Source organism: Triturus cristatus, chromosome 10 (assembly GCF_964204655.1).
Source record: "Triturus cristatus chromosome 10, aTriCri1.1, whole genome shotgun sequence".
Classification (NCBI taxonomy): domain Eukaryota; kingdom Metazoa; phylum Chordata; class Amphibia; order Caudata; family Salamandridae; genus Triturus; species Triturus cristatus.
Window position 1 is genome coordinate 321,242,368 of NC_140593.1, and position 21,547 is coordinate 321,263,914.

General features: G+C 41.3%; 1 protein-coding gene across 1 annotated transcript in view; it reads right to left on the minus strand.

Moving 5' to 3' along the window:
* Positions 1-21,547, minus strand: part of CUBN (cubilin) — a 1,289,359-nt gene that overhangs the window by 412,393 nt on the left and 855,419 nt on the right. Inside the window, exons 49-51 of the mRNA XM_085631507.1 lie at positions 12,531-12,702; positions 8,091-8,297; positions 6,436-6,585 (exon numbers count right to left, since the gene is read on the minus strand). Of these exons, the coding sequence (XP_085487633.1) occupies positions 6,436-6,585; positions 8,091-8,297; positions 12,531-12,702 (529 nt within the window). The remainder of the gene's footprint in view (positions 1-6,435; positions 6,586-8,090; positions 8,298-12,530; positions 12,703-21,547) is intronic.

The following is a 21,547-nucleotide window of genomic DNA, read 5'->3' on the forward strand; positions in this document are numbered from 1 at the left end:
AAACACCCCCTGACCCTCCACCCCCTATCGCAAAATGTAATGCCCGTGAAAAGGGTAGGTGAACACAGTGTTATATAGAACATAGTCCTGAGAGCACGATTGAAAATGAAAACTAGATATAGTGTATGGTATAAACTATGCACCAAAAAGTGTGATATAAGATGAACCGGGCGTGAAATATAATTTGCAATACATTGTGCGCAATGACAGATTCATTGGAGAGCGCGAGATAGCACAGGCACTAGCGCGTGCTATGCGATATGCGCCTTGGAGTGTAATATGCACAGGGCAGTGTTGTGTAACCTAACTAGTCTCTAAAGTTGTAATATAAAATATGTGCTGGGGAGTGTAACGTTGCATATGCACTGTGACAAATATATGGATCCCAGATTGTAATATGTATGGCATAGCACTGTGCGTTATAACATAGGCATCGAGAAAGGCACGTTAGATGGGGCAATATAACCCGTGCGAAGACAAGTGTGGCATGACATATTCACGGGGTGGTGTTACAGTGCACATGGGCTAGAGAGTGTCATAGCATATGCACTAGCTAGTGGAATACAACACAGAGGTGTGTGGCACTCGGCAGGCAATGGTGGGTGTAACACAGCATTGGGCTCTGTCAGGAGCACGCTGTGACTCTCAAGTGATGTTCGTCCCCTTTCCAGAGAGTAAAATAAAAAGTATTACACATCCGGCAGTGGATGTGTGTTTTATTAACCGTGAGGGGGGTTTCTTGCATAGTTTTGGTCGAATTTTTGTCGAATCCCCTTTGAATGGCTTGGTGTGCATGTGTATTAAATGTGCCCGTCAATAGCTACCCATGTTTATATAAATAAACGACAAGGGTGTCTACCAGGATTAGGCACGGTAGGGCATCAGACATGTCAGAGCTTCACTAGTGGTGTAAATACATTCCACGTGGATTCATTGCATGCATAGTCGCCTTTTAATGAATATCACGCAAATCGTCATGGTGATAGGTACGTACGGTTTGTCCAGCATGTCCTAGGTGTGTCTATAAATATATATTTTTTAAAAATAATAAAAAACAGTGGCCGGCCCTGGGGATTGGGGTCAAAAAAATATAATTAGGAGACTGGCCCTGGGGGATGGGGTCATCAGGGCCAATAAATTAGAATAAGAAGGGGAACCAAACAGCCCCCCTTCTTAAAAAACTAAAATAAATAAAAGACTGGCATCGTGCCGGAGGCCATGCCCCCTCCGTGCAGCACTCTGCAAACGCGCCCCCAACAGGCATCTCCAGTATGCGCCAGGGAGCTGCGCTGCAGCCAGGTGTTCTGAGGCCAAGCCCCTTTTTACACCTCTCTGCAACGCAGCTCTGTGGCGCTTACTGGAGGTACCTAGTGGTCTAGTTTGACCCTAGGGACCCTTAGGATTCAGGGGGACTCTCAACTTAGAACAGCCACAGGGCGCGTTTACACAGTGGTGAAGGGAGGGGACGGGGCCTGAGGTGACGTGTGCAAACACGCACTATGGCATGTTTTAAATTGGGGATATAATTTCCCTTCAATACTGAGGGCCCCTGGGGGCTAACTAGCCCACCAAGTGCTTCCAGTAAGCGCCACTGAGCTGCATTGCAGAGAGGTGGTCCAGGCCGTGCCACTTTTTACACCTCTCTGCAACGCAGCTCTGTGGCACTTACTGGAGGTACCTAGTGGGCTAGTTGGACCCTAGGGACCCTCAGGATTCAAATGAACTTAATCTCCCAACTAAAAATGGACACAGGGCGTGTTTACACAGTGGTGAAGGGAGGGGACGGGGCCTGAGTTAATGTGTGCAAAAACGCCCTGTGGCCTGTTTTAAGAGGTAGTTTTAATCCCCATGCCCTATTATACACTAGGGGCTTACAGAGGAGGTCATGCTAATCACAGGGGGACCCCAACGCATAATGTTCCCTAGTGTATGTAGGTGTTTTCACTGTATTCTAAGTGTCTTTTAACATAGCACTGGCTCTAGGACTGGTTAGTCAGACTCAGTTACCACCAGTATCCGTCTGAAAAAGTTGAGGGTACAGGATGATTTTGCAACAAGGCTTCTTTCTGCTCTTCTTTTTGTTCTTTCTGCACGTTATCCTTCTTCCTGCACTTATCTTCGTATTTGAGGACTTCTGTTGCTTCTTTCTGCACTTCTTTTGTTTCTTTCTGTGCATTTTTTCTTCTTTCTTCACATGTCCTATCTCTGTAGGCATAGTTAGAAATTAGCATTTAAAAAACCTTTGAAATTCACTGAAAAAACCATGGGTTTCACACACGTTATAGTTAGGAATTAGCATTTAAAAAACCTTAGAAATTCAATGAAAAAACCAAAGGTTTCACACATGTTATAGTTAGCTGGACATTTCACTCGTAAAAAACCATTGAAATTCCCCCGTTATAGTTAGTTCAGCTAACTATAACTCGCGCGCCCGCAATGCACTACTGATGACGTCACATATTACATCACTCATGACATGGTCACTGACATCACTCATGACATCACTGATGACATCTCAAATGACATCACTGATGACATCACTGATGACATCATCCAGTGATTGTGTGTTTTTATGAAAATTATATATTTTTTATATTTATGTATATCTCAAGGTCAAAGGAAGAATAAATGGGTATATAAGTGTCTAAATGGATACTTTTTTTTTGAATTTTTTTTGTGTAACTGACTGTTTAAGTGTATCATAGTGAATACATGGCTTACTGAGTAATCTTTAAATATTTAAATATCTGTATCAGTTTCTTACTTTGTGTATAAGTGGCTGCATGGGTTGGTGAGTAGCTACATGAGTGTCTATATAGGTTATTAGTTGGTTTTTTATCACTATGAGTGTCTGAGTTTCTGTATGGTTCGGTGGGGGGTATTACTTAGTGCATAGGTGCATGAATGAGTGACTCACTGTTTGTATGTGTTGAATACAGCATGTGTGCAGGACTGTATGGGTGGATGAGTGTGTGCATGGGTGTGTTAGTGAGTGAATGACTGTCTCAATAGTGTCTTTATGAGTAACTACATATGTTTTAAACTAGTATATGTGACTATTGGTGTATATAAGTGAGTATATGTGAGAGTGAGAGATTGGAAGAGTTCCTGTATGAATAAGTATGTGTTTCTATAAGTGATTGTTTAAAAGAGTAAGTATATGTAAGTTTCTGTAGAAGTAAGTGTGGTGGTGTGTGTATAACTGTATATGCAAGTAAATGGATGATTGATTCTTTATTAGCATGAGTGACTATGTGTGTGAGTTACTCTATGGATGAGTGGCATTGTGTAACGGGATGTACAGGTGTATGAGTACATATGATGAGTGAGTACATGTATGAGTGACTGTAGAGGACTGTTGGTGAATTACTGTATGTGTATGTGGTTCTTAGAATTACTGAATAGGTTGTTGTAACTGATATTGATATGTTCATTATTTTGAACATTTTAGTTTCTATTTTTGAATGTGTGTTTCAATGGTTATATTAGGGGGAGAGGAGGTCTGCCACTCTATCACAAGGATGATGTCATCAGTGATGTCATCAGTGATGTCATTTGAGATGTCATCAGTGATGTCATGAGTGATGTCAGTGACCATGTCATGAGTGATGTAATATGTGACGTCATCAGTAGTGCATTGCGGGCGCGCGAGTTATAGTTAGCTGAACTAACTATAACGGGGGAATTTCAATGGTTTTTTACGAGTGAAATGTCCAGCTAACTATAACATGTGTGAAACCTTTGGTTTTTTCATTGAATTTCTAAGGTTTTTTAAATGCTAATTCCTAACTATAACGTGTGTGAAACCCATGGTTTTTTCAGTGAATATATATATATATATATATATATTGGATGAGGGAGGTTTGGGTGGGGCAGGACACACAACAATGAATGGAAGGAGGGACCATTGTAGGGGGAAGAAACAAGGATGGAGCAAGCAACGACAGGTAAGTAGCGGTTCATTGGGGGTATGGGTAGGCAAAACCAATGGATAAGCAATGATACAGGAGGAGGAGCGGGAAAAAGAAGAAACAATTCTGGGCAACCAATGACATTAGAGTGGAGCAAGCCACAACTGGCAAACAATGCAGGAGGGGGATGGGGAACAAGCACCAACAACGACAATGGGAGAAGAAAGAAATCTCAATCCCAGCACGAGCAGCGAAAGAACACTAATCAAACAAAGGAAAACAGTACTTGGTCCATGCTCCACAGAAGGGAGAAACAAATTAAGGGAAAGGCAAACCGCCATGTGCTGTCCAATCAGGAGCCAGCAAATACGACTGATAACCAATGAATGGTGAGCAATGGGCCAGCTCCAAGCTTCCTTTTTATTTAGCTAAATGTCTTACACACAACACCTCCTATGCTGTCTCAAGCGAGACCTAGAAATGAATTCCTCATCCTGTTTGCTCCATCAGGTAGATAAATGGAACCAAGTAACCCATTATAATATATGGGCTTCTGCAATACCTGTGCAAAAAACTTTCTCAAATATTTTTATAATCTGTGACTTGTGACGCACCCAGTCACAGATTAGAAAGAAACAACATCAGAACTCAACTGTAATAAGTTATTACAGTTGAGTTCTGATGTCACGATGCCTGCTGCGAGAGTCAGCAGCCGAGAGGAAAGGCAGGTCGAGAGCATAATTAAAGCAGCTTTTTAAAGAACAAAAAACAAAATGTTGCTTTTCTTTCTTCTGCTCTGTTTTTCTAGCTATACATTGACAAGAAGAAAGAAAATAGCAACATTTTTTGTAGCCCTTGGGTAGTTATGGAAAAATAAGAATATTTCTCCATATTTCTACTGCACTTTATTTTTTAACTAACTTGTATCAAACTGCTACTAATATCGTTTTGCAAAAAATATCTGACAGCTTTTTTGATGTGTTTAATTTTGCACTAGAGATTCTGTTTTTATGCTTCATGTTTGCAAACGTGCTTTCTCTTTCATATGAAAGAGCTATGCACCAAGGAGTTATATGGTTTGTAGGATAGGTGATGCTGATGAAGTCATCTTTGAATTCCATAACCTTCTAAAGGACCTCGGCCTTGTTCCTCTATATTGTCATGTAACTCCTCAGGGACTTGGAATATCCTTATAATGTACGGCAGGGAGGGGGGTCCTTTACCCCATATATAACAGCCATCCTCCTTGTTGCTGTAACACCCATCAGCCTTGTTGCTGTCTAGTGTTCTATTGATCAGCTGGGCAGCAACAACATTCCCTGGCTGTGTGGTGCCACTGTCCTGAATGGGTGGTAGCATTTGGCACCTAAACCAAGATGGTGGGGTGCCATTATGCACACCAGTGGATGTTGTAGAAAATCGGTGTTGCCCAATACAGGGTGCTCAAAATTAGGTTGGCAAAATGGTGTCATCATTTTGGATACTGTGGAATTTGCACTAAAGAGTTTTTTATTCTGCTATGGAATTTGAACACGGGCAGTGGAAGGAGACTGAACACATTTACATGGGGCAAATCTCTGTGCAAGTGAATAATTCTCACCACTGCGGGTCGAGACAGTGACCGGCAGTCTCTGCAGCTGCAGAGGAATACACCAGCCACTGCAGACACTACCCTGCTAGACTGTTGCAATGGGCAGGAGTATACCACACTTTATGAAACTCCTAGCTGAATTCCCAAATTACCAATTTAATTTTGTTTGTCTGCAAGGAAAATATCCATGCAAGCAGCTTAAAGATGTTCTGCAGAAGTAAAGTGCCATGTCACAGTATTATATGTATTTCAGGACTTCAGCAAGAATATTGATGCTTGGGTGGAGTATTTGAATAATTCCTGCAAAACTAAAAATTGCATAGTATACTAATTAATTATTTAATAAAGCATGCCAGAACTAACACAATTGGGTTTAGGGCCATTTGGAGTTATTTATGATTAGCTCATGTATAGCAGAGACCAATAACCCAGTCACACAACACACCCCTGAAGAAAATGTACCATTTGTTCAATTTTACATAGGTCTTTGTTTAACTCTCATTTGATTATCAGTAAGACTCCGCGAAGAATGTGTGGACATTTCTTATTTACCTCTCAGTGAGTATATTTATGGCACACTGGTCTCAATAATTGCTCACACTGCCATAGATGGTTCTTCTCAATCCAATGCATATGTTTTCCTCCCACAGAGACTTTTGTTTTAGTGCACTGACTTTGCTTTTAGCCATTGATTTTCCACTTGAAAAGGAATCATGCATTTAAATACTGACACAATGTTTAACCGAGCCAGTCTGGGTGATATTTGTAAACAGTCCTACCACCACTTGTAAGCATCTAACCACCAGCCATACTGGGCTTCCTAAGATTACTGTGGCCAAATAGAACCTAATAATATTGTCAGTTTTTAAGATAAAAACTTGTTTCCACAGAATGTCAACGTGCAAAATGTGTCTTTATTTGAGCACTATTTACCTGTAAACATGTAACCTGCATCAAAACCAAGGTTCTCCACTTGGGAATTTGTAACAAAATGAACCCAGACCTGGGGAGTTGCCATTACGAGGGGATATGAAGGCATCGACCGGCCACACAGTCGTGTTATCAGTTCCCCGTCTGCATCATCTGGATAGAAATATATAAAACATATGGGTAATTAATTCATCAATCATTTGTACAGAAAGTATCACTGGAAAAAAGATGTGCATTATGCAAATGCAAAAAAGGAATTTTTTAGGCATAGAAAAAGGACAGGGTACATGATGAGATCTCAATGGTACAAGCTATGTCAGAAAGTTTAATAGTCACCTAACTAACTGGAATGTTGCTCCTGGTGGACAATTTCTTTTGCACATTAGTCATAATGGAAATGTCCTAGCCTCGCGCCCAGAGCTTCAGAGACATTGAAAAACCCTAGAATTAGCACTTTGCTACTCCAAAAAATGCAGATATGCAGCAAGCACCCTCAAAGTGATGATGCAGAGAATACCCGTCAATGCCAATGAATGCAGCCTAGGTTTCACAAAGGCTTATTGTCAACAGAGTCAATGGGGAAGTTCAAGTGGTTTCACACAAAACACAGCTGAAGAAATGGGGCACCCATAACAGACATTGCACACGTCAGGTATGCTACTTCACCTTCTCAGGTGTACCTTTCTTCAGCAGATTAATCTCTATTAAAACACTGCTAAGAGAGTCCCTGTAAAACTGGATGATTGAACTTTTGAACATAGAAGAAACCTACACCCCAAAAAAGATTTGGTATTTTCCAAAGTTGAATGTCCAAGCCTATTTTCAGCCAGAGCACCAGATTCATGGCAGTAGTGGAGTGCAAAATTTGACATAGACTCCAATGCACCTTAGTTTAGTGGTACTCTTCTTAGTACAGAAGTAATGGAAGCAAGGCCTATACTGAAATGATGGGTAAGTCAATCTAATACTCCATGTTGAACCCCCTCACAATGCATGGTAATGCAGTGCTCAAGCTGGAATCAATCTTTCTGTTCAGTGAAAGACTCTTGCCTAGGGAGTGCTGTCATATTCAAAAAGTGCTCATCACCTATCTGTATTTCAACCATTGTGCTCAGTGCCCATGTTCTGGGCTTCAGGTGATATACCTATGCATGTGCCTTGAATGGATAAAGTGAGTGAACACTAGTGGCACTTACATAGACTAATGACTAATGTAACTAGTGAAGTGAAAGTATTCATGTAGGCTTAGCCTCATATATTTCTGAGAGAGGGGCCTCCATCCCTGTTGCTACCACAGAACAACAACACAAATGAAACGGGAATGGCCTAGTCAGATGATTACCAGGTGACCAGAGTTAGTGTATGGCCTTAGAGACTGTAGCAGTAAGGAGTTAGGCGTGGCGGACCCCGCTGCAGAGGGAACGCCATCGAACTGCAGCTGGATCGAGTGGTTTTTGCACATTCCTGAAGATTACACTGATAGTTCATCATTAGAGGTAGGTACTATCCTGCTGAGATGGCTGATACATAGAAAAAAAACGGAACATTTTATTTTTCAACTTATAATTACACCAAATAAAATATAGCATTCAACAGTGACATAATCATTGCCTCGGTTTATATCAATAATATTTCATTCAAAGTGTTTCTGCACCTACCAAGTCGGAGCTCAAGAAAGTCGTTTTGACAGTTTGAGTGTGGCTCCAGGCGCAGGTATGAAAACGAGATGTAGATGGATGAGTTGTCCATGTTAGGATTTTGAATAGTCCATTCACAGTTAAGGTTGCTTGTGTAATTGTTGACTCGGTTAAAACCAGGCGAGGTGAAATTTCCACCAGTAGGACTCATAAGATTGTTTCCACAAACTACAGAAACAAAAAATATTTGTTAAGTATGACAATATTTATGTACATATCACAAATGATCTTTTCTACCTTCCCTTCTTCATGTCTGGTGACACGTTAGAGAAATAGTGAACATACTGAAGATTTATCCTTGGAATATGAAGGGCCACGATGCGATTCAATGGTCTTGCAAACAATTTGAGAGAGAAGGGGAGATAAATTCACACATGTCCAGAGATATACAGCTATGTCTGCACCAGCTTTGGTGAAAAACTCCAGCTAATTTTGAAGTAAGTTTGAACCGTGTACTGCATTTACCAGTATGCAAAGGGGTGAACTGTGCTGGGACTGTGAGGCAGTGTGCTCCCAACCCCCATTCGAGATAAATTCATGGTTTTGTAAATACAAAATGCACATCGGCTGTATGCCCTCTTTGGAGGGCCTCCTTCTAGCACTCTCAGCACCCTTAAATCTTTGAGTATGAGAGGAGACTAGAACCCAGAAACAGACGGCTGGTTCACAATTTTAATAAAGAAGTACATGCATCAGAGTTTAGAAGGATTCCTCTGTCCAGTTCCTATTGGGAACATAACGACGTTGTCACTCATTCTGCCCATGCATGGTATCGGTACCACTTCCACAAAAACACAAACACCCGCCCAAAGAAGTAGAAAGTAGAAAGCAAACATTGTATTGTCATGTTTTCCACAAGGTACATTTTCTAAGGCATATGAAGAGTTTTGGTCATCTGTAGCACCAGGCCACTAGGCCTTCAATATTTGGTCTTCAAGGATGAATGCTTTGGCCAAAGAGGGGCATAAACTTGGATGCATCATTTCTTGTAGGAGGCCACCAGCACAAAGACACCATACTCTGCTCTCTCCAGTCTCTCGGGCATTGTATGCACCCCACATATTTGCATTCCCAGTGTTTACGTAGAGTATCTGGCCAATACACAGTTCTCTTTTTTGGCAAATCTGTATATCGAAAAATAGAAACACTGCAACAAACTGCAAACCACAAATGACCATTACCATTACGACGCCCCAGTTGAACTCAGAGAATCCTTTGAGGAATTATGGACAGAATCTGTAATTTCGGTTTAGGTTGCCACAATATTTTCACATACCTACAGCCAAAATCTCCAGTGAAAACATGAGAGTTCCAGGGTAAAGCCCCGCCCCTCATAGTCTCCGATAGGGCCAATGACAGGGTATCCAAGCCCCTTCTTGAATTACGGGCCTATCAGAACGAGGACCGTAGTCAACGGCTAAGCACCACTTCAGAATATGTACGCGCTCCACACTACTGCTAAGAATGGTTTGCCTTAAAATGTTTTAGGATTCACAGAGATTATCAAACACATGACCTACGTTCCCCAGCCACAGGCATGCGTTAGGGGGTCAAAAAGGATCGAGGGGGACAGAGAAGATATAGGAAAAAAAACCTGAGCTAAAAAAATCCAGAGTACATCTTTATATTATTTTGGCAACCAGCACACTTTCTTGGGTTTTTGTGTCAGTGATCAGGCTATTGGGTGAGCTCCGGAAGCCTGCACAAGCTACAGGAATTTCAATGTAGTGATACACAGCTCACAGAAAAAATGCTATTATTCTTTAATATGTGATGGATTCCCCTATCAAAAGCGTGATTTTATTTGCATCTTTTTTCCCCTTCTCTTGTCCTCCATTTTATTTTTATTTTACGGAGTTTTTAAATAGCGCGAACTTGACCCGAAGGTATCGGGTATGATAGCACTTTACATGAGCACAAGTTGCGTTACATAAGGACACATTCATTTTTGTTAGGCACGGGGAGATTAAGGGACAGCTGTAGGTGGCCAAATAGCGAGCGTTAATGCTGAAATTCGCAGAATTTCAGCGTTTGCACTCACTATTTGGCTGCGAGCAATGTAGGTGAGTTTAAACCTACTAGCAAAATAAGGAATCGCAAAATTGCGATTCTTTATTTTGCTTTTGCATTTAAGGAATCGGAAATTGCGATTCCTTAAATGCAATGTAAGTAGCACAAAAGAAAGTGCACTTTAGCCTTAAGGAATCGCTAATTACCACCAACTTCAAGTTGGTGGTAATTAGCGATTTCCTTTAAAAAAGCACTTTTTTGCTTTTTTTAAAGTGCCATGTGGCACACATTCATGCCCTTAGGACATGTATGTGCGCCACATGTGCACACATGCACATTTCAGGGGTGCAACAGGGTGTCCTTTTGACACCCTGGCGCCCTTGAAATAGCGCCCGCTATTTGCCATTCTTTAATAGCGAATCGCAAAAAGTGAATGTCTTCCCATTCATTCCTATAGGCCTCCTAGCCCATAGGAATGAATGGGTAGGTATTCCTTATTAGCTAATCTCAATTTGCGATTTGTTATTAAGGAATGTTAAGGAATCGCTACTATTTTAGCGATTCCTACCTACATTCAATTTTGCGAGTCCTTAATAGGGAATCGGTAAAATTTGCTATTAAGGATTCGCAAATTTTATTTTACCTACATCTGGCCCTAAGTGATTTGCCCAGAATCACAGGATGTTCAGCGTTATTGCCAAGACTCGAACCTGGTTCCTCAGATTCGAGGTCGACCGCCCTAGCCATTAGGCCAACTCCTCTCCTTTTGAGAACAGCCTTTCAACTTTTGACATAGTAAATACGAACATCCATCAACATAAAGACAACATAGTTTTGCAATGAACAACATATCTGTTTTCTGAATATACATCTTTACTGCACTAGATTTTCAGAAAATAGTTCTGATGTGTGCTTATCATAACAGCAAACATGAGGCTGGGTGAATTCACTGTGCGATGAGGTCATTCCAGCCGTTGTTATCTTTTCCTGATAAGAATTCCCACGCACATCTGTTTGCCAATTTCTTACTAGGGAGTTATTCAAAAGCTGAGCTATGCAGAGCAGCATAACACAATTTACTGTAGCTATTCAAGTCTGACATTAGAGCAACAAAATAATCAAGCAGAAGCTACTCCAGGGTTCAGAGGTGACTGTGAGGGCTTGTAATCTATTAAAACAGACCTTTATTTAACCTTTCAATTCACTCAGAGTCAATTCATCATCTGCAGACTAAAAATAGAACCATGCATTGCCTCCCCAAAAAACTTGCAGGGACCAGGAAGACAATTCTCATTTTCCCATGATGTTTTTGGACAGAAGATGGTAATGCATGGAGTTGAAATACTTTGTTTGTAAAGATAATACGTAGGTCACTGGGCTCTAATGAAAAGAAAACATCATGATTAGGATTCTGTTAATCTGGGCTATATTGAGGGGCATAACCCAGGCCCTAGCAGTCCCTGAAGCGCAGGGGTGCTCCAAACCCTCCAGGGTAACCATTACAAATTAATGGGGTAACCCAATAAACGTCACAAGACCTGGGTACAATGCAGTAATGAAACAAGTGGTCTGTGACTGCTTTAGAGAAGAATGAATTATAATTAACCATGTGTGTGTAGATTAAATAAGTCAAACACTGGTAAAAAATACCAAAAACAAATGCAACAACATACCCTGCTGTTTAAGATAGCATTGTTCCAAATGTACAGTCAATGTAAAACACAAAAGCGCCAAAGAATTGTTTAAATTCAGTATATTTAATTTCATATACTTGAAACAAATCAAAATTAATTTGACTACAGGGAGGTACAAAGGTTGCTCAAAGGAGGGGAGAAGAATGGGTGTGCTCGTGATGGGTAGGGAAAAGTGAATAGTCACAAATATTCAGAATGTATACATTTTTACGGCTTTGGCAATGGACTGGTAAAGAGACCAGTACAGAAAGGCCTGTCCCAAACAAATCATTTATAACATTTTTTATATACTTTTTATAAATGCATAAATGCAACATCAAGCGAAGGGGATGGGATGTTATACAGAGTTTGACTTATTTAAGTTACACACACATGATAAATTATTAATTTATTCTTCTCTAAAGCAGTCACGGACCACTTGTTTCATTACACCAAACCCTCCAGGGGGCACCCCAACTCTTCAAGGGGGCCCCATTCAGCCCAAGGTTAATGAGTATTTATGAGGTATGGGAGACTCGGGTGCCCCTCATCACATTTTGCAAGTTGGCCCCATCATTTTGGGTTACACCACTGGCTATATTGGATAACATTTTGGTCGCCGCTTCCATTTCGTTAATATATGTGAAAGTGCCCTTTTTCAATGCCATGTAGTTCAAATCAGAAATATGATTCTTTTATATTCTAGCTCATTTAGTACCTGCATCTTCCAATGACGTGTAGGTAGCTCTGAAGCCTCCATTTGAAACAGACCCATCCGTTGCAAAAATTACTCGCATTGTGTTTCCAGATGACTTCACTTCCATGCCTGGGCTCACGTCACCACACAATTTTTCTAGGCGGGGAGAGTTGGATCTCAGTCCATTGTAAACCTGTATAGTATAAGAAACCCATAAGTACCTATCCCTGAATTTGTTGCGTAGGACATTCAAACCTCTTATAATAGCATTGCACAGTTGTTTAGTCAGCATAGTGGGAATGGGAGGGTCAAATTTCAAAAGTAACCCTAGGTCCTGATTCACAAAGGGACTCTGCACTCATTGCGTAGGCCCCGCAGTTGTGGGGGAGTCTCCACAATCAGGGCAGAATGTCTATAATAAGGATTTTCATTGTGGTGATTCCGCCCCAAGTGCAGAGACTCCCCACCAAATGGTGGGGCCTCTGCCAAGAGTGCAAAGGCCTTTTGTGAATCCGAGCCCTAGTTTTGATCTAGACTTCTGGAAGTCACTGGTAAGACAATTTATAGCAATGTGTAGTGTCAAATTTAAAATTTGTAATTGCACTAGACCCAAAAAAATGATAAAAAATTGGAAGAAATAAAAAGTACTTAACCAAGCAAAGGGAATGTTGAAATTTTATCTCACACAAAGGTTTACTTTGGATGCATAGCAGTTGCGAGTGAAGGAGTTAAACAGAAGGGCCAGCTGAGGTCGTAGGTCTGTGAGGAATGTTTCATAGAAAATCGGGGATAGGCCATCCAGGCCCAGGGATTTCCCATTTGGTAGGAGTTTGAGTGCCTGTCTCACCTCCTCCTCCAAATGGGGGCCTTTAGATCTTCCCAATGTAATCGTTGATTGGGGGCCAGTCACCAGTGTTCAAGTACTCTAATATGTCCTCCTGTCATTCCGGTCCGCAATCATATAATTTCTGAATTTCAGAAGATTTCCCTCTAACCCGCCTAACCCTTTGTATAGGTACTGTCTGGGATACGGACCTGGGGGAGACATGATTTAGCCCTGTGTAGTCTGATTTTATGGGCTAGGAGGGAGCCTAATTTGTCTCCCCTGTCGTTGAACTTTTTCCCAGGGCCAGAAGTGTTGTTTTTGCTCTATACGTCCTATGTGGGCGCAATTGGCCCCTAAGAACAGCTAGTTTGCATTTAGAAGTTCTAGAAGGTGGTTCCTTATCTATCTTTTCAAGCTGCAGAATGTTCAAGATAAGTGTGTTCTACACCAAGTGTGCTTTTTTGGCTTTGTCAATTTCTAGGGTGACACGACCCCCCTGTTTTGTTGCTTTGATTGTGTCCCATAGCATATGTAACGATACATCATCAGGGGTGGTATTCAGTGACCACTATACTTATTGTTAGTATGTTGACCGGGTCCCTCAGAAGTTCAGGGTTGAGGTGCCAACGTCATGACCCTGTCCTGGAAGCTGAACTGTTCCTCCGAGTCAGGGTCAAGTAGACACAGTCAGAAATCGAGATGTTAGAAATGGAGAGAAAAAGGAAGTCAATGCGAGACTAGGTGGCATGAACGTGGGAATAGAAGGAGTAATCCTACTCACCAGGGTGTTGGTTTTGCCAGGCATCTATCAGACTCAATTCAGCGATCTCTTTCTTAAGTAGTGCCAACATTCCCCTCGTACTCTAGTACACATTCAATTGCCTGTCTTGCTCGGAATCCCATGCTAGGTTGAAATCCCCCTGCTATTATTTGTCCTGTGGCAGATTAAAGCTGCCAGGATAGGAGGGTGTGGAGATAAGGGTCCTGGGCTGTGTTAGGGGTGTATATGTTTAACATGTTGTGCCCCAGGTCAGTACCGGTTTGATGCAGTGGCCTTCCGCTGACTTAGTTACCAACGCAGGAGGTCTGTTTAGGTGTGCTTTGCAGAGTATAACTACTCCCACTGTTTTAAATGAAAGGGAGGCCTAGTACTGGCAGGAGTATGCTGGGTGCCCCATCCATTTATAGTCTTTTTGGGAAAATGTGCTACTTGCAAGAAGAGTATGTCTACATCTTGGAGTAGGAAATACCACCAGACTTGGCGCCACTTAACAGGTCAGCTCAGTCCCTGGACACTAAGGGAGAGGAGTTTCAAGGTGGGTGTTGTGGGCCCTGTGGGAGGAGGAGGCCCATTATGTGGTAGGTAATTCAAAATGACTGATGCTCTTGAGAGTGTACATTTATGGATCTGGGTAGGGAACCCATGTATAGAAGGACCCATGGGGATACGGTAAGTGTGGTGTATGAACAGTGCAACAGCAAAACATTAAAATAACAGTGATGCAACAGAACCACTCTCTCTTGGGGATGTCCATCAGGGTTGGGAGAAGGATGGAGGATACCTACCTGAGGTGTGACCATTGATGTTGTGGCCTCTTTGTCCAATAGTTCTCTCCGAGTGGGTGCCCCCGTTGGACAGAGTATACCAGGCTAGAGAGACAATTGTAGCGGTAGCTTCAGTATCAAGTCTTACTGATCAGAGTAGTCATCCAGCCACTGTTGTTGCCCTTCACTGGTGGATCTTAGGTCCTCAAACCTAGCAGCCCTATAGTGAACTTGCCCAATGGCTGCTTGAGGGTAACTGGGAAGGTCCCTGTTTTAATTTGAGAGTTAATGTCCACGTTTGCCTCTTCTGTGTTTTCATCTTTATGTCGTCAGTGTTCAAAATTTCTCTGTTCTGTCATTTCAGATGAAAGTGCACTCCTTTCTGTTGACGTTCCTCTAGATGTAGTTCCTCCATATTTTTCGATGGTAGCCCCAGTAAAACCCAAGCTGACAAGTCTTGATACAGGCACACAGTGTGACCTCTGAATAGCAGGTTCGCCTTCCACCTAGCTCTCCTTAAGGTATCATCTTTCTCCTCGAAGAGGATAACTGGGGCTGGTCTTTTCTGGTGGTGCCTGTAGGGACTCTGTGGGCTCTGTTGAGGTGTGGTCTTTAAAAAAGTCTTTATGTAAGAGCCCTCCACCCCCACCGGGATCCCCGTGATATGTACGTTATTGCACCTGCTGCGGTTCGCAGTGTCTTATTGCTTTAACTGTAGGTTGGGGTGTGTTATTCCAGCGCTTCGAATCGCTGTTAAAGCATCTCTTGATCTTCAGTCCTCGTGTCCGCTGTGTGTTCCAAATCATCAACTCGTTGCCCCACCTCCTCTATTTTCTTTTTCAGCTCATGAATGCAGGATTTAAAGTCCATATGCAGGAGTGCAATGACCACTCTAATTTCTGTGAGAAAGCACTCTATATACGCTTGCGTAACTGTCGTCGCAGAGGCGGGCGCAAAGGGAACCATCCTGTTTCTGGGCTCCTTCTCTGGTGCGGCTCCACTTATCAGCCACTGAGCTCTCCTTGTGCTGTTTTCCCTTGATCATGGAGCTGGCCAGTTATAATGTTCCCAAGGGGAGCTATGTATATAGTTTTCTGTTGTGGTTTGGGTTATTGGCTTGGAAATGTCTGTGGTCTACACTGTTTCACACCCCTTCAGAAAATCTAGTGTCCCCACTGATCTTGGTTGTTTCTTGCTTGGAGGGCACCAAAACTGGGGGTGGGGGGAGTCAAGAGATGGGCCAAGGCAGGGTGGAACCAGACAGATTTAGAAGGTCCTCCTTTTTAAACAGGGGGAGGGGGACACGTACTTCCTCCTTGCCCAGCTTAACCAGGCCAAGTTGTCATTTTCCCGTCTGCATACTCTTACCTTCTACCCCCGAGGCTGGGATTGTGCACAATTGCTGGTGGCTACAAATAGATTGGTTAGTGTACCCTGTAGGCCGCTACCCAGGCCACATGTCCCTCTGGATTATATGAATAAAGATGTGGGACGGTTGCACTCCCGGGTAGATTGAGGTAGTTCAAGTAATCTTGTGTAACAAACTCTGGTGCTGGTGAGACCACCTCCTAATCGGTGAGGTGTAACTGAACAATGTCTGAATGCGTCTCTGGGAAAGACGTCCTCACATTAGCACTCAATTGCGGAAAAACCGCTGTTTAAAAAGTGATACAAACGATGTGGTATGATTCTTTCTTTGTTTTAATTCATATTCTTTTCATATGACTAATCCAATAGTATGATGGTGCTCATAAAAACAAACGTAGGTTCGATTCATTAAATTAAATCCATGGTTTTAACAAGCCATTTTTTGAAATATCCCCGATGCATTTCGGGACTTGCCCTTCGTCAGGGGGAATTCTACAAAAGAAAATAAGGAGGACATAAGGCTAGAGTCCAGGATGTATACAGACATCAGTAAAACAGTAAACACTTCAATAACCGTGATGTCTATGCTGTATAAGTAAGGTGACATAAATATCAGCGTGTTGGAAAGGAATAGAGTTACGATGGTGAACTGGTAACCAAAGAGAGCTAACATTGAATCCGTGTTGGTTAGAGGACCAGTGCTGGTAGTGTACAAAGCGTATAAAAGAAGAAAACTGGAGTGTTAACGCTCGTGGGGTCAATAAAGTTGAAAAAGTTGAAAAAATGACACCAGTGCGTTCCGTTAAACCAAATCTCGGAAACATTTAAAACCCGTGATGATAAACCGAGCGTGGTAATCGGAGAGTGGGGAAAGTTTAGCAAAGATGTGGGAAACGACCAGTTTAAATTACCTGAATGGCGCCAAGGATGTGGGTGTGTCGAAACCTCTCCCAATTGGTTAAAAACATGCCTCATGGTGCCCCGTACTTAATATCGTGAACCCGGAAGTAGAAAACCGAGTGAACTACGAAAAACAAGTCATGTGATAGAAGAAGCTGGAAGAAAGACTAACGTGCGTGAGAGAGTAACCAGAAATTTACGCTGAAAAGATAATGTATGAAAAAATAACAAAGGAAGGTGAAACAGAAAAACAGGAAAGAAAAATATTAAAGAAAAGAAAAACAGTTTCAATAAAAAAGAGGGGTAAAAAGACATATGTTAGAAGAGAGAAATATCATAGGAAAACATAATAATACAGATGTACACATGATACCATAAGGAGATAATTACAGAAAACAACTGAATTCCAAGCGTTCATTAAGACCATGCGGGTAAACAGAGTTCAATCTATTTATCCAAAAGAGTTCACGTTGTAACAGGAAAGCTCCATTGTCTTTCACTCTTTGGATTTTGACTTGTTCAAAGGTATTTTTGATGAATTACCAATTTTCGCTTACCAAAGAACACATAATTTACAGCAACTCCTAAACAAGAGCCCTCCGGATTCCGAGACAATACACAAAGGAACCATCCCTTGTTTGAATTGTGGTGGCTGCAACAACATCATTAAGGGTACGACACTCATGCATCCCTCTAAAGGAACTCCTATTAAACTCAGAGTTACAGCCACTTGTGACAGCAGTAACATTGTGTATCTACTGAAATGCCCATGCGGACTCCCGTACGTGGGCAAAACAGAAAGAAAAATGAAAACCAGGCTCATCGAGCACAAAAGTAATATACGAACTAAGAATATGAAATCCGTTGTTGCAAGACATTTTACGGAAAACAATCACAATTGCAGTCAATTGAGATTCTTGATCTTAGAACAAGTCAAAATCCAAAGAGGGAAAGACAATGGAGCTTTCCTGTTACAACGTGAACTCTTTTGGATAAATAGATTGAACTCTGTTTACCCGCATGGTCTTAATGAACGCTTGGAATTCAGTTGTTTTCTGTAATTATCTCCTTATGGTATCATGTGTACATCTGTATTATTATGTTTTCCTATGATATTTCTCTCATCTAACATATGTCTTTTTACCCCTCTTTTTCATTGAAACTGTTTTTCTTTTCTTTAATATTTTTCTTTCCTGTTTTTCTGTTTCACCTTCCTTTGTTATTTTTTCATACATTATCTTTTCAGCGTAAATTTCTGGTTACTCTCTCACGCACGTTAGTCTTTCTTCCAGCTTCTTCTATCACATGACTTGTTTTTCGTAGTTCACTCGGTTTTCTACTTCCGGGTTCACGATATTAAGTACGGGGCACCATGAGGCATGTTTTCAACCAATTGGGAGAGGTTTCGACACACCCACATCCTTGGCGCCATTCAGGTAATTTAAACTGGTCGTTTCCCACATCTTTGCTAAACTTTCCCCACTCTCCGATTACCACGCTCGGTTTATCATCACGGGTTTTAAATGTTTCCGAGATTTGGTTTCACGGAACGCACTGGTGTCATTTTTTCAACTTTTTCAACTTTATTGACCCCACGAGCGTTAACACTCCAGTTTTCTTCTTTTATACACTTTGTACACTACCAGCACTGGTCCTCTAACCAACACGGATTCAATGTTAGCTCTCTTTGGTTACCAGTTCACCATCGTAACTCTATTCCTTTCCAACACGCTGATATTTATGTCACCTTACTTATACAGCATAGACATCACGGTTATTGAAGTGTTTACTGTTTTACTGATGTCTGTATACATCCTGGACTCTAGCCTTATGTCCTCCTTATTTTCTTTTGTAGAATTCCCCCTGACGAAGGGCAAGTCCCGAAATGCATCGGGGATATTTCAAAAAATGGCTTGTTAAAACCATGGATTTAATTTAATGAATCGAACCTACGTTTGTTTGTATGAGCACCATCATACTATTGGATTAGTCATATGAAAAGAATATGAATTAAAACAAAGAAAGAATCATACCTCTGGATTATATATCAGCTTTGCAGGTCTCAGTGTCTGAGACCAGCCCATGCTGTTGGCTCACTGAGACCAAAGGGCTCTCTCCGCTTCAGGAAGTTGCCCGGCCAGTCCAACACCCAAGATGGTCTTACTGGGGATCTTTGTCTGACCTTGCACTGTCCCCTTCACACAGCCAAGATTTGTTTCTGCATTCACTCGTCATCTCGGAGGTGGTAGCACAGCTGAGGAAATCTCCAAGGGTGGCTGTGACCAGGGTGGGATGTATAAGGGCATTAAGGCCAGGCTGGAGAGGAACTGTCTTTGCACAAGTCTGTCTCCATGCTTGGCTAGGGCATTCCCCCATGGATGCATTTTTGAATGTCAGTGCATGAAGAGTATATAAATTATTATTAGACACATGATGGATTAATGAGAGAGTGAATTCATGGATGAATGCAGAAAGATTACACCAATCGTTCTGCATTCAATCAGAGACCTCAGACAACAGTAGTGACAATGTTATAACAAAAGGCAAGAATTATCGCTATTATGTTAATGCCAGCTTTACAACAGTGCTGGGAACTATTGTGCTAAGAATGGCCACAACATTTAACGAATTACCACTGTTATGTTGTTGCATGCATTACGCTACTGGTGAGCACCACTGTGCAAAACATTTCCACAACATGTCAAGAATTACTACCATTATCCATGTTCAGATTTATAGCATCACTCATCAACCCTTACTGCATGTTCAGATTTGCACCATCACTCATTAAACAAAACCGCATGTTGGGAATTGCCTCATTTTCCTTAGTGCATATTTTATTGTGAACAATCACTTTGTAATTTGTCATACAATCTGGAGCAGAACTGTTGTATTTGAGAATTGTACTTTGATGTGAATAACTCCAAAATCAGATGTGGATATCAAGGACCCCCTGTAGAATAATATAATTCCTGGGACAGGGCAAAAACACAATAGAAAATATAGTTCCCAGGCAACATATAATCACAAAAAGACAAATATAATACAAGAAATGAGTTCAAAAGGTGACTAATAAAAAACAATGATTTTTCATCAAAAAAGCAAATACATTGACGTTCTGTTAAAGGCCATCAAATTGATGACATTAATAAATCCATGTTACAACGAATTATATTGTAATTTAAAAACAATAGGTGGCAGAGATAAATTCTTCAACGCGCGTTTCGGCACTGTGAGTGCCTTCGTCAGGAGTTGCCACCAATAAATCTAAAATGATTAAGAAGGCATTTAAAACTCCTTCTTGTGATTATTACAATCAGTCTCTTTACATCATAATCATAAAGCTGTGTTACAATCTGCTAGTGACTAATGAACATCTAAATAGCTGTTACAATGAACAACATTTACATTGAATTCTTAAATAGAAGAAAAAGCATATAGAAAAGATGAGGGTAAGTAAAGATATAAGTGAGTGAGGATATAATAGAATAGACCAAATTCCCATTGTTTTGCCTAAATATATATATATATATATCTTTGTGGGTCACCAATGTGCTGATAAAAAAATATATCTTGAAGATGTAGCATCTATGGCTTACTTGTCCATAAAAATATGTGAGGTTTTAATCTTGTTGGATGTAGAGGTCCCCAGGATGTGGGAGAGAAATCTCACTCTAAAAAGTATAAATGTCATATTACATAAAAAGTAGGTTATTATTTAATCTTTGGCTATCTCATCTTTATGACGATTGCTGTAATTCGATGAAAGTAACCTACTTTCAGTTGAGGAATGTAGATGCTGATAAATGAACCGAAGGAAGGAACTTCTCGTTCGGATTTTCTTTGTTTAATTAAAATCTATAAGCAATAGATGTAAAAAACTCACACGATATAAGGGCAATAAAGAATCTCTCTATGGTCTTGGATTGTCTACTCAGATCACTAATGGTGAAAATCTCCAAAATCAGAACACCAAATATGTGGCACAAGGGGCAAAGAATTTGGGAATGGAATGCTGTAACAGGTCCTGTGAGGATGGGCAGATATAACTGAGTCTATCTGCCAGCATTCGCTCCCATATGGATTCAGAGTTCTAACTCTGATCCTCCCTGCTGATATATCGAAGTCATTGGGACCATGCTGATTGTGCAAACCAATACACTCTTGTGGTAGTTCTTTGATAGAAAATATTTGAGAGCCTGCACGCCACTAGCAGCTGTCATTAGTCCTTTTCTTGACCACTAAATCTTTCCTTCTAAGTTACTTGAGGAACACTACAACCCAGGATTCTAGCATCTACTATAATCACAGCAGTAGGCGGTTGGGTGAGAGGCACATGTGTGGAGGGCATTAGATGGATGGAGCCAAAAGTGCAGTGAGTTCCTGTTGGAAAACGAGG